General features: G+C 40.1%; 1 protein-coding gene and 1 long non-coding RNA gene across 4 annotated transcripts in view; one reads left to right on the forward strand and one right to left on the reverse strand.

Annotated features, from left to right (window-relative positions):
• The window catches only part of ATP10B (ATPase phospholipid transporting 10B (putative)), a 235,830-nt gene that overhangs the window by 174,303 nt on the left and 49,445 nt on the right, over nt 1–12,082 (forward strand). For all 3 annotated transcript variants that reach the window (XM_005298080.5, XM_065554907.1, XM_008179569.4), the window contains one exon: nt 7,124–7,328. In XM_005298080.5, the coding sequence (XP_005298137.2) occupies nt 7,124–7,328 (205 nt within the window). The remainder of the gene's footprint in view (nt 1–7,123; nt 7,329–12,082) is intronic.
• The window catches only part of LOC103307584 (uncharacterized), a 51,029-nt gene continuing 47,431 nt past the window's right edge, over nt 8,485–12,082 (reverse strand). The window contains exon 5 of the long non-coding RNA XR_010589872.1: nt 8,485–10,200. This is a non-coding gene — a long non-coding RNA (uncharacterized LOC103307584). The remainder of the gene's footprint in view (nt 10,201–12,082) is intronic.

Here is a 12,082-nt window from a genome sequence, read left to right on the forward strand (position 1 = left end):
GGGCACAACTGATTGCTGTTGGTTGACTGTTGGGTGGGCCTTGGGACAACTTGGGAGGAAGAGAAAATGATTATCCTAAGCATGAGATATGCAGGCCCATCAGGTGGAGGTGGGAGCAAGAATGACTCTATTGAAAACCCCTAATTTTGAAAGATCCAGTCCCTGTTTTTTATTCAACTTTTTTTGCCTACAGACTCCTGTTCTTCCTGTACCCCACCCCCTCAACTCTCTCTCTGAGCAGAGACTGTACAGTAACATTTCTCATCTTTTCTTATTTATTTAATTGGGTGCTGCTTTTCCTGATTCCAATGTCCTGACACTGCTTACTGGAAGCAGTAGTTCAGGTTTCAAGTTCCCCACCTATCAGAAATCACCTCATGTTATTTTTTTTAAATTGCATAATTGTTCGCTTTGTATTTGTTCATTGCCAAAACTGCCTAGATTTGCGAAGTCACTTTGTTTATTTAGCAATGGGAGCTTGGGATTGGGCTAAGCATTTAAATCCATAAATAGCAAATGGACATTGCTCCCTGTCTACGTGAATCGCTAAGAGGAAACTGCTTCATTTGAAAGGTCTTATGTGGTTTCAAAGCTGATAGCTGGGGGGTGGGGGTTGGGGCAGGAGGGGTTGCATGTAAAGAGCTCCTTCCTGCCTTGTATCCATAGAGAAGGCACTACAATGTATTCAAACATACTTGATGCTTTGTACTGAAAAAACTTGTTAATTTCACTGCAACAACTGTATAACAGGTGGTGCTGTAAAAAAAAATTTGGGAAACGTAGTCTTTTGATACAAAGCAAATATGTTCATTTGACAGCTCTAATTCTCTATGAAGGGAGGAAGAGTCTAGTGGTGAGAAAACAGACCTGGAAGCTGGGAACTCCTGAATTCTAATCCCAGCTCTGAAAATGACTCTCCTTGGGACCTTGAGTAGATCATTTGGCATTCCTGCCTCAGTTTCCCCTCTGCAAAATGAGTTAAATAGTAGTAAAATTATAGTTTTTGAAGCTCCTTGAAGATGAAAGGCATTATGCATCATAAATGCTTTAATCAGGCTATAATCCCCAGCTCTTTCTGACAGTTTACTCGCTCAACAATTTTATTATTCAGACAACTTGCCTGTAATTTTGTGTATGTTTCACTGAAATTCAAGTTCATTCTTTCAATAGGCTATTTTTGTTTAGATGGACTCTTTCGTCCCTTCTAGATGTCCAGTAATTGGGCCGGGCTTTTCCAAAGATCTTTGTGAGCAAGATGAATGGAAAGAAAGAGTTTGGTAGATATTGGGATTAAACAAGAGGTGGGGAGAGAGAACGACAGGACTGCATTGCAGCAGTCTCTAGCACTGTGCCCAAGTATGTCTCGTAAAGGTTATGACACGTCATCTGCTTACTATCGGCTGTCTCTGTCCTTTTGTTTTTATGATCTGTACAAACAGATTGTAAAGTTTTACCAGGAAGGTGTTAAGCGCTGTTAGTGTTAAAGGTCACTCAGCATTTGTGTCCTATTAATACCTGTCCCCACTTCTGTGAAGCATTTAATGCTCAGCTGCTTAAATATTTTTTAAGCAGCAATTTGTCAGAGTTCCTGGGATGAAACCTTTTTTTATTTTTTTAATATATAAATAACATTGAACATCAGCTTAACTTAAAATAGAATTGACTTCTTAGGGTGTGGGCTTTCAGCTCATTGTTGCAGGGCTCTGTAAGCAAGAAAATATTTCTTAGCAACCAGCTTCACAGATGGGACAGATTTCTGAGAACAGCTGTGCTAACAGAATTAACATGTAGGGCCAGATTCTGTCAGGCCCCTATGTGGATGTGCATAGGGGTGCAGAGAATGAGGGTGTAAGGAGTTGCTCCCTGTGCATGATCTAGCCACAGTTGCATGTCTCTGGCTTGCATGGGCTCAAGGACTGTTCCCTGACTAGTGCTGCTAGTTCCCCCACCCCCACTCCCTTTGGGGTGGGGAATGGAAGTGTACTCATAGCCCCATTCCCCCTCTACCCTGACTAGCCAACTGTGGATGGGGCTAGGGTGACCAGATCACCCAAGTCAAATATCGGGACGCGGGGGGGGGCGGGGGAAAAAAAATCGGGACGTCTGGTCACCCTAGATGGGGCACATGCCACACCCTGCTAGGAAGGCAGCAGTGGGCATGATCCCCAGGTGCTCCTGGAAACACAATGTCTCCAGGAGGTCTTGTTGGGGCAGTGCAGCTCTGCATCCCTCCATTGTCGGCCAGTGCCTTACAGACACAAGCCTTTAAGAAGTGAGTCAGATGTTTATAAAGGCAGTTTATAGTCCTCCTGACTGCCATGATATTCTCCCCATGTGATCTCCAGGCCCACTCGTTTGGCCAGGAATATGTAGTCTAGACCTTGGCTTTACACCCAGGATACTGGCAGAGCAGCGTCCATCTGTGGGACCAGTGGATTGCTGAACTGGTATCACACTAAATAACTTGTCCACAATCAACAACATGTTTCATAAATGCCCTTTACGTCACCCCATTAAATCACCTCTGTTCACTAGTGTGCTATACCAGATAAAGCATAAGAGCAGAAAACTACAGTGTTGGTGTCATGAGACTTGTTCAGGGTTCAAGTGCAAACTTATGCCCTAGCTATGCGGGATGGTGAGAGCTCTTCTTTGCCATAGGCACAAAATCTTGATTTATGTATCAGTTCTAGAGCCCTCTGATCAACTCATACCAGAGCTCATTAAATGTGACTAGTATTTGGGTCTATGTAATTAGATTAGCCAAATTTGAGATAGACTTTCCAACTCTGAAGAGATGGAGCCAGGGAAGAAATGAGTGATCTTTCTTCACAAGCAAAGGTTCTAAAAGTGCCAGGGAAATCTATACTGCCACATACAAAATGGACCCCTTCCCCTTGTAGTGAATGGGGAATCCCTGAGATAACTGCTTACCAGACTGTCAGTGCCTCAGAATCTTTGAAAAATAAATGTTGCTCAAGAAAACAGCACTTCATGCAGCATTGAAGTCAGCACAGCAGCTTCAGAAAGCAGTTTAAGATGGTACTGATGCACAGGGCGTGAGGGGAGCAAAATAGGGCCCGAGCAGAGCACCCAACCCCTCTTCCTGCCCCCCCCCAAAGACCCCTTGGATCTAGAACTAAGCAAAAGAGACAACTGAAAGACACTAGGAGACACTAGAACCTATGCTGCATCCCCCCTCCCTAAGCCATGTGGCCTTTGGCTGACTCTTCCCTGCAGTTTCTGTCTCAGTGACTGAATCCAGAAAAGCATCAGCAGAAAGTAGCTTGAGCAAGGACCTGTGGACACTGATGATCTCATCGAATGGATACCTGCAGTTTTCACTCTGAACATCCTCTCCCCTGTGCTGTTTCGCTTCTTGTACCAAACTTTTCCCACCTCCTCTCTTCCTTTGTCTTTCCAGCTAAATACTCTCCTTCTCGCACACCCCAACGAAGCCCCACTGAAATGATTTTAAATAACAAAAAAAAATTACAGAACTGACATGACATTTGCCACCATTGCACTGTTTGCTTTGCTTATATGTTCTATCCCTTCCCCTTCCTTTTCTCTGTCTTGTCTATTTAGAGTGTAAGCTTATGGGAGCATGAGAGATGTCTCTTCTTCTATATTTGTGCAATGCCTAGCACAGTGGGGCCCCGTTTTCAGCTGGCTTCAAGGCACAGGTGTAATAAACATGATAAATAATAATAAAAATGACCTAAACAACTACCACATCCTCTCTAATGTTTCCTTCCTATTCAAAGGTATTGAGAAGGTGGTGGGTGAATTGGAAGTTTTCTGAGAAGTTGAAAGTATTTTTTTTCTTTGAGGGTGGGAAAAGAGCTTGACATCTATTAGTTTAGAAGTTTTTATGAGCATGCAGGATGGCATGAAAGAAGGCACAAAGTCAGAAATGGGTGAAGGATACAAAAAGCAGAAGTGTGTATGGAGCATAGGAGTAGAAGGGGACAAAAGAAGAAATGAGGGAAGATTTAAGAATTAACTATTATTGCTATAAATATTTAGCAATATTTAAACACATTTCACACCCAGTATATTCACTGAGAGGGGTTTGTGAAGATTCTTACAGGATAGGTTTTTAAGTAATAATGTGGAGTGGATGCAATGAGGAAATGATTCACAATTGTATTGCATTAAAAAAATGTTACCAGAAAATGGTATGTGTTGGCATCAAGAGGTTTCTGGGTAGCAGTATGTTATGTTCTACCTTTTTAGATACAAGTATTTAAACACCTAGAGGTAGATAATATATAAAGTGTTATCTGTCAATACGTAAGCAGGTTTATTGAGCTGCAGAGTTATTTATCTTCTGAGACAATAATCTTCATATTCACAAAAATCAGTAGTAATTATGTGTGTTGTAGGTGGAGCAAACTTTATATTGGTTCAACATCTGGGCCATGCTTTTTTTTTATTATGCCCTGAGAGTTCGTGACTGCTCAGAGCTATAAATTAATGCTTATTGCTAGTCAGATGTAGGATTCACTACTAGCCCTGATAGCTTGAGAGATATTAAACATTACAATCACGTATTTCCGATTGTTATTGCATTTTCCCCCTCCCACTTCAATTCTGACCTAATTTTGAGTAGGTCAAGAGTATTAGAGGCAGTACTTTACCCTGTCTGAACTCTTGGGAGTCAGATTTTTTCAGATTATGTAAAACATTTATTTCTAGCTCTTGGGCTTCGTGAGACATGCTGGCTGTTAAAATCATGGTTGAATTGAGTAGAGTGTTACGGGGAGTAAGCAAAAGTTTTGGGAATAGGCTGATTTTTAAAACTTGGGTGTCATAGAAGCCAAGAAATGTAGGGCTGGAAGGGAACTTGAGAGATCATCTAATTAGAGGTAAGACCTAGTAAACCTATAGAACAGAATCCTAGGAGTCCTGACTCCAAGTCTGGTGTAGACACCAATTCTTCTGTTAATGAAAATGAAAGTTACATTCTGGAAGAGCCTTGAGTGGAGCACTACTGAGATATTTATGTGAAGATGAAAGGGGGTGGGAAGGAACCTCAGAATGAAATATCTGGCATGGCTCTGTGGCCTTTTCTATAGCACTTTAAAAATAAATCAAGCTGCAGAAACTCTTAGGTTCATGCCTGATAGGCTGTGTTTGTGGGTTCAAGGCCAGCGTTAGTGGGTAGCAAGCAGGACATTTGCCAAAGGCCACATGCCACATGCCACAGGGGACCCTGCACAGTGGGGCTCAGGCTTTGACTTCAGAAACGTTGCAGAAATCCAGTGAGTGAGCAGGTAAGGGAGGCGGGGTGCAGGCCCAAGCCGTAGTTTCTGCCCTGGACCCCTGCAAGTCTAACGCAGGGTTTTTCAAAGGCACTCGCCATTGGCCTAACCCTACTCCCACTATAGTCAAATGTAAAAGTCCCTTTGATTTCAATAGGAGTAGAGTTAAGTCAATGCCAAGTGCTTTTGATCTCATCCTATGTGATGCTTAATCAAGTTACAGTGTTCTGGAATGCTTCAGTCATGTGCTGCTGCATTATTAGTTTAGCATTGATAATTCAGAGCTGTTAATATTCCTCTGGGGTAACTGGGGTGGTAAATGAAAGCCCATATCCCAAGATGGGAGAGAACCCAGCAGAAAAGTGCATGACCATATTTTGTATGTCAGGGTGCAGAGCTGGATAATCAGAAAGTGTGGAAGAGAATTCAGTGAGCACCTCAGCTCAGCTCCCATGACCACATTGAAAAGAGTGTCACCTGCACAATTAAAAGATCTGTTCCAACCTTCCTAATGAGACATAGTTATTAATTAAGGGATAACACTTCAGGTGGAGAAGAATACAAGGCAATTTCTGGTAATTAAACACTGAAGAGAAACTGGGGTGTTGAATCACCACTTAAATCATTTAGCAGGCATCTATTCTAGTATCTTTCCCTATTGTAGGTTCAGAAATAAGATACTTCAACAAACCACATTACAAAAATAACCTTTCTCTGCAAGATTCTTTAGTTTGCATAGGTTTTCCCCACTAACACTAGCTGATGGACAACTGAGCAGCATGGAGTAAGAAAGCGGGGGGAAAATCCCATTACTAACTCATGGCTAAATGAAGAAATTATGCAGAGAAATGAATGTGACTTGTATTTATTGCCTGTATACGCAGATGATGAGCATTTCATAAGTGTGAAACAGATAATTTCGGGGTCAAGGCTTTGATGAATAAACTGTTCAAATGAAGGGTTAAATAGGATATAATTGTTAAATGAAAATTGAGTGATGTGTTAGGATACACATGCTACTCCAGAGCAAGAAAATTGTTTACACCTGGGGAGCGAGCAAAGAACACAAACTTGGTGGTAAGCTAGCAAAGCAGGAGGAGATTCAGACTGGGGATGAATCTGGTAAAATTCTTTTCTGTTTTCACTAATTCAAAACCTGTAGATGTCCTTCACCTTAAGATTTTCATTGCCCTTTTAAAAAAAAATCACAGTATGTTACTTATTTTTAAGGTGGTACCTCTCAGTTGTTGCGTATGTTGAAACCATGCATATGGGCTAAGCCTGAGGATTGTCATAACCTTTCAAGATTTACGAACCGGGGAGAGCTGAAATAACTGCAGCTGAGAAGTTAGTCTGACTTGTTCAAGCGTCTCTATTTTGGTGTTGGGAAACCTCGAAGAAATAGCCTTCCAGCCTCATGTAATGTAGCATTTTCTGTGGAATGTTTGAAACTCACTACAGAAGTTCTATTCAGTGCATCTTTCGGGCTTCAGTCTTAAAATGCGATATTTTAAAAAGTGCCCACCATTGTGAGGCTTAAAGACCTAATATTTTCTAGTAAGAGACTAAACATAACATGGGGTGATGCTAGTGTCTTAGACAGTTATCACCATGGTATCGTTTTACTTTGAATGGGATTCGGTTAAAGATCTTATTGTGTATGTTACACATCTTGCTTTCCAACGTTAGGTGTGTAGAAGTGATGCTATGAGACTATAGATTGGTGCTCTCTGTTTTCCTATGCACCAAAACCTAAATTATGGAATAACCCGGTTTTCTTTTCATAAAGAACCAGTTGTTATAGCCTTTTGCTCCTAATGTGGCTATTCAAATGTGGCACTTCTTTAACACAACAGGAAAGAAAGTGACTATGTTGAGAAGTGCTGGAAAGATGTGCAAGTGGGAGACTTTGTGCAGCTGCAATGTAACGAGATCATCCCAGCTGATATCCTGTTACTGTACTCCTCCGATCAGAATGGGATCTGTCACTTGGAGACTGCAAACCTCGATGGGGAGACCAATCTTAAACAAAGACAAGTTGTGAAAGGGTTCTCTAATCAGGTAGGCCTGCTGGAAATGTGACAATATTCAGGCTATTCTGCCTCTGTTTCCATGACAACTAGTGTCATGAAATGCAATATAAGCTTGTTCTGAAGGGCTGAATAATACTTGCTCAGTCTCATACAGCCACAGATGCATGCCATGAATGTATAGTACGGTAAGCAACAGATTTGTGTAGGTGTGCTATAGACATGCACAATTATAAATGAATATTATCTGACACAAATAAGTGCTTATTTCCTGCTTGTAGGACCAGATGACAGTACTTTCCGGGTTGAAAGTGGTATTCTGCTTCCCATTGGGCAGAATCTGCAGTGGCCATTTCCGAATGTCCAAGGAATTCCATCTCCTTTAGACTGTGATTGGATACAAGACAAAAACAAGAGAGTTGGGTGAGGGATGACCTGCCTACTGCATAGAACTAGCAATGCAATTCACTACACCCTTTCCAATTCAGTCTTTGTGCATAGATTTGGGGTGTAGCTTTCACAGCATTTCCAGCCACCCTTATGCCCCATGAGTTTTTATGGTTAGGTTCCTAAGCAACACTTTGGCTTATATTAACTAATGGATAAATAGTTCCAGTGCACAGTAAACTGAAAATAACTTTGTGAATGGCCCTTCTTGAAAGTACAATATATTATTGTGTAGGCTATTAGGACAAATTTGAATTAAAATTGAAGATTGGCTGTCTAGTCATCAGTTTGTATGTTGGGCAGTGAGAAATTAAATATCTGATGTTGATATTATTGCATAATTCATATTGTTCCTTTCTCAGAAGCAATTGATTGAATTATTCATTTGGTGCCACCTTTTGAGAAATCCTAAAATTGAGACAGTTTGACATTAGAAGAGTTGTATTCATCACACTCTTGAATGACTTTTCAAACATACTAGTGACAGGTGTCAGATAAGACAAAACAAGTTTAATCAGCTACATCAGGAGGAATGGAACAATTTGTACCATTGGAACCATAGTTGCGAATAGGGCAAAAATAAAGAACATGTAGATAATTCCTGGAATTAAACATCAATGTTTTAGTTAGCAGGAAGTGAGAATACACATAAAGCACAAAAATAGGAACAACTATTGCAGAAATCTCCAAATAAATATTTGTACCACAAAAAAAATTCTTTTTTTTTTTTAAATCCCATTTTTAGTTCACTTCAGCAGTTCAGTAGTTAGGTAGATCTGGCAGCAAGTTCATCCCCCATCCACCCACCTCATTTAATTCAGTGGAGACTCCTACAGCTGTCATACAAGGCATTTCTCAGCGATCTTTAGGGTCTAAGTAAGTTAATTCTCATAAGATCACATACAAACTGTGGTCTTTTTTTTTTTTTTTTTTTAAGGAGGAGTTGTACTTAGATGAACATTTCTGTGAAAGGATGGGGAGAGAACAAAGAAATAATTTTACTCAGTAGGTTTTATGTTTTGTGCTTTTTAGGTTCAGAGCCCATACTACTATTTTGAACAACAATAACATTCCATTTTTTCAGATGACTGGTCTTTAAAATGTATGGACTCAACCCTGCGAGGCTCTGTCTCCTCCAAGGATCTGAGCACCCTTACCTCCCAATGAAGATAAATGGAAGTTGAGGGCAATAAGCACCTCCCAGCATCAGACCCTAAATCAGTATGGCCCATTGCACTGATCTGTTGTTTCTTTCAAATAATTTGTCTTCCCACTAGCTTTTGTTCTAGCTATTAAGGTACAGGATGATAAACTGCATTGTGCGGTAACTATTATCTAGCTGCTGCACGTTCCGAATTCTCCACTCCATTTACAATGTGAGAGGATCTGTGGTTTCAGTTCATCTCCTAATGTTCCAATTAATGTAATCTTCTATTAATCTAATAGTTTTATTCGTCTGTTTATTTCACTGTTTAAAAATTTTTCCTAATTAAAATTCCCATTGAATAGATTTGCAGCCCACAGTTAGTTTGCATTCTTAAGACTATTTACTTAATTGGTAGTCTTAAGCAGTCCAAAATTGTAGCTAGTCCTCTTTGCAAATGAAAGACTATATTTACTTTATTACATTAAACATGAGGTTACTTGCAGCGCAATTGATCCTCTGATGAAACAACAGATCATCATCATTAGTGTCACAGTTCAGGGCAACTGCACCTGTATTTCCACCTCGTGGTCCCTCGAGGGGACCCACTCTAAGCTCCTTGCTCCTCAGCCATCACCTCTCTTGGGCAGAGACCCACGTCTATGTCCCTTCTGACTGGGATTTTTTCAGGCTGCGGAGTCCCCTGCCTAGATTTTGTGACATCCCCAGCAAGCCAGACTGCCTAAACAGGCCAGTGTCTGTACTTTGTTTTCTCTCCGAAGGCTATGAACAGTTTTAATGGACAACAGTCACAAGTTACTTCACCACGTTTTCTAAGCAAGGACATTTATTCTTAAGATGAAAGCACTACACAGAAAACACTAACAACTATAAAAGAACTTATACGCATGCTAATAAGCCTACCAGAGGTCACCCTAACTCCAAACTCAGACTCTGGTAGGTGTCAACCTTCGAAAACCCACGATGGTCTCAGATTTAGTTCATAACTGTCTCAGATTTTAGAACCAGAGAAAGCAGCCGGGCAGTTCATCCGTTTCTTCATACAGCTGTGGCTTTGATGTCTAGTATCCAGGAACAGGTAATCAGCAAACAAAGAACCTCTCCTCAGAGAGTGGCTTCAAAAGGCAGGGTTTTTGCATAACTGGAAGTGGGGAACTTGCATTTACCTCCCCTTAGGCATTTCCCAGGAAATTCACTTTGCAAGTGTTGTCCCAAAAGTCAGTTCTCCTCTGGTATGTCATTCAGTATAGTCCTTTGATCAGCCAGGCCTTAAATCACATCTCTCTTCTTCCTGACCCCGAGAGGTTACATAAAGTCTCAGCCCAGATGGGTGGTTTTTCAAGTATATTGGCAGGAAATTGCCATATCTGTCACAATTAGTTCATAAAGTGGGTTAGGACATTTTGAACACTTCAAATTTTTAATGGAAAAAGGGAGATAATGTCTGCATTTTCCCAAACAGCATTATTAGTTCATTGCATGTGGTTTATTTTTTTATATATATATTTTAAATATGAATATCAATACCACCCATTCACAGTTCAGATTTCACTCCTCTGAATGTAGGTGCAGATAGGGAAGAAGCAGGAAGAACCTGTTGTATCCTTTAAATGAGGGTAAACCACCATCACCACTGGTTGCAGTCAGGTGTCATAATTCTATACATTCTTCACCCATAGCATGGAATTTATCTCGTACACGTGCTTAAGTGCTTTGCTAGATCAAGTCTATAGTTCCATAGACCTCAAACTATCTCTAAGCTTTGTAACAATTAAGTAGGAGAGGCTCTTCTTAGTGAGAAGAGTTGAAACTAGAGCTGACTGAAAAATGGTTGATGAAACTTTTTTCTGTTGAAAGATGCTATATCATCAAAACTGAATCTTACCGATTTCAACAAAAATTTTGCTGGGAAGTTGTCGTGACTTGAGGATGGAAGGTAAGAGGTGCAACAGGGAAATCAACCCATCCCAGAATAGCCAATAGCCCAGTGGTTAGGGCACTCACTTAAAATATGGGGGACCTGGGTTCAAGTCCCTGCTCTGTATCAGGGTTATTGGCTGTTTGAAGGAGTTTATTTTTCTCTGCTTTTCACAACAAAATTTCAAAAAGTCTCATTTTCATTCACATCAAAATGAAAACAAATTTTTAAACTTCTAAATGTTTCATGAAACTAAGTTTTCTGCCCAGCATAGTTGAAATCTGTATATTTTATTTTATTGATTTAACAACATAAACCAAAATGTATTGAACTACATATTTAACAAGGAAAAAGAGGAATAGAAAATATTACATATGTGTGATGTTACCATGTTACTGATACCTTATGAACTACATATTTTGTATTTCCTACCTTTTATATTATAATTGAGCAACCTGAATGTTAAACAAAACACAAAATTCTGCACTAATAGGAGGCCATCCTCAATTCATCAGCTATCAACTCTGTAACAGTTGTGTTCTGAGTTAAATGTGCTTTGGACTCAGATTATTTAGCTTGGTTATTACCTTGTTACCTTCAAGTTACCTAAACAAACCACATGCCCTAATGTGTGCTTTTTGCATGTATAAAATGTTGATCTCAGTAAGCTTGGTGAAAAGCAGTTTGGATTGTGGTGGTATCTAGTAGTGTTAGAGGTTAGAGTTTAATGAACTAATCAGTTTGTTCCCTTGACTTCCTGCTGTTTGTATGTTTGTTGTCAGCATCACATCATGTTGTGAGCATGTGTCACTGGGTATTTGTGTACTGTATAAATGTTGAAACAATAGAACTGGAGCTAGTGCTCCCAGAAAAGCCAAAGATTGAATGAAATGTCTACTATGCTGAATGGGATGAAAATGCTCAGTTAAATAGAAGTATGGTCAGTTTTACTTTTTATTAATTTGCATAAGGAAAAGGCCTGGATTGATTTACATAAAAAAGGTTTTATTGTAAATACCTCATCAAAACAAGATTATTGGAGAAGCTAGCAGCAAAGTTTGGCCAACTTCTGCCTTTGGATGCATCCACAGCTCACTGAATTCAATAAAAGCTCTGGATACAAATCCAAGGTCAGAATTCATATTTTATACAATAATGGGAGACAAAAGACTGAATGTGTCTGTATGTTGCAAGCCATGAATTTGCCCTCAGCAGCTATTGCCCATTGTTCTTTATTTTGCAGTAGTGACGTGGA

Source organism: Chrysemys picta, chromosome 8 (genome assembly GCF_011386835.1).
Source record: "Chrysemys picta bellii isolate R12L10 chromosome 8, ASM1138683v2, whole genome shotgun sequence".
Taxonomy (NCBI): domain Eukaryota; kingdom Metazoa; phylum Chordata; order Testudines; family Emydidae; genus Chrysemys; species Chrysemys picta.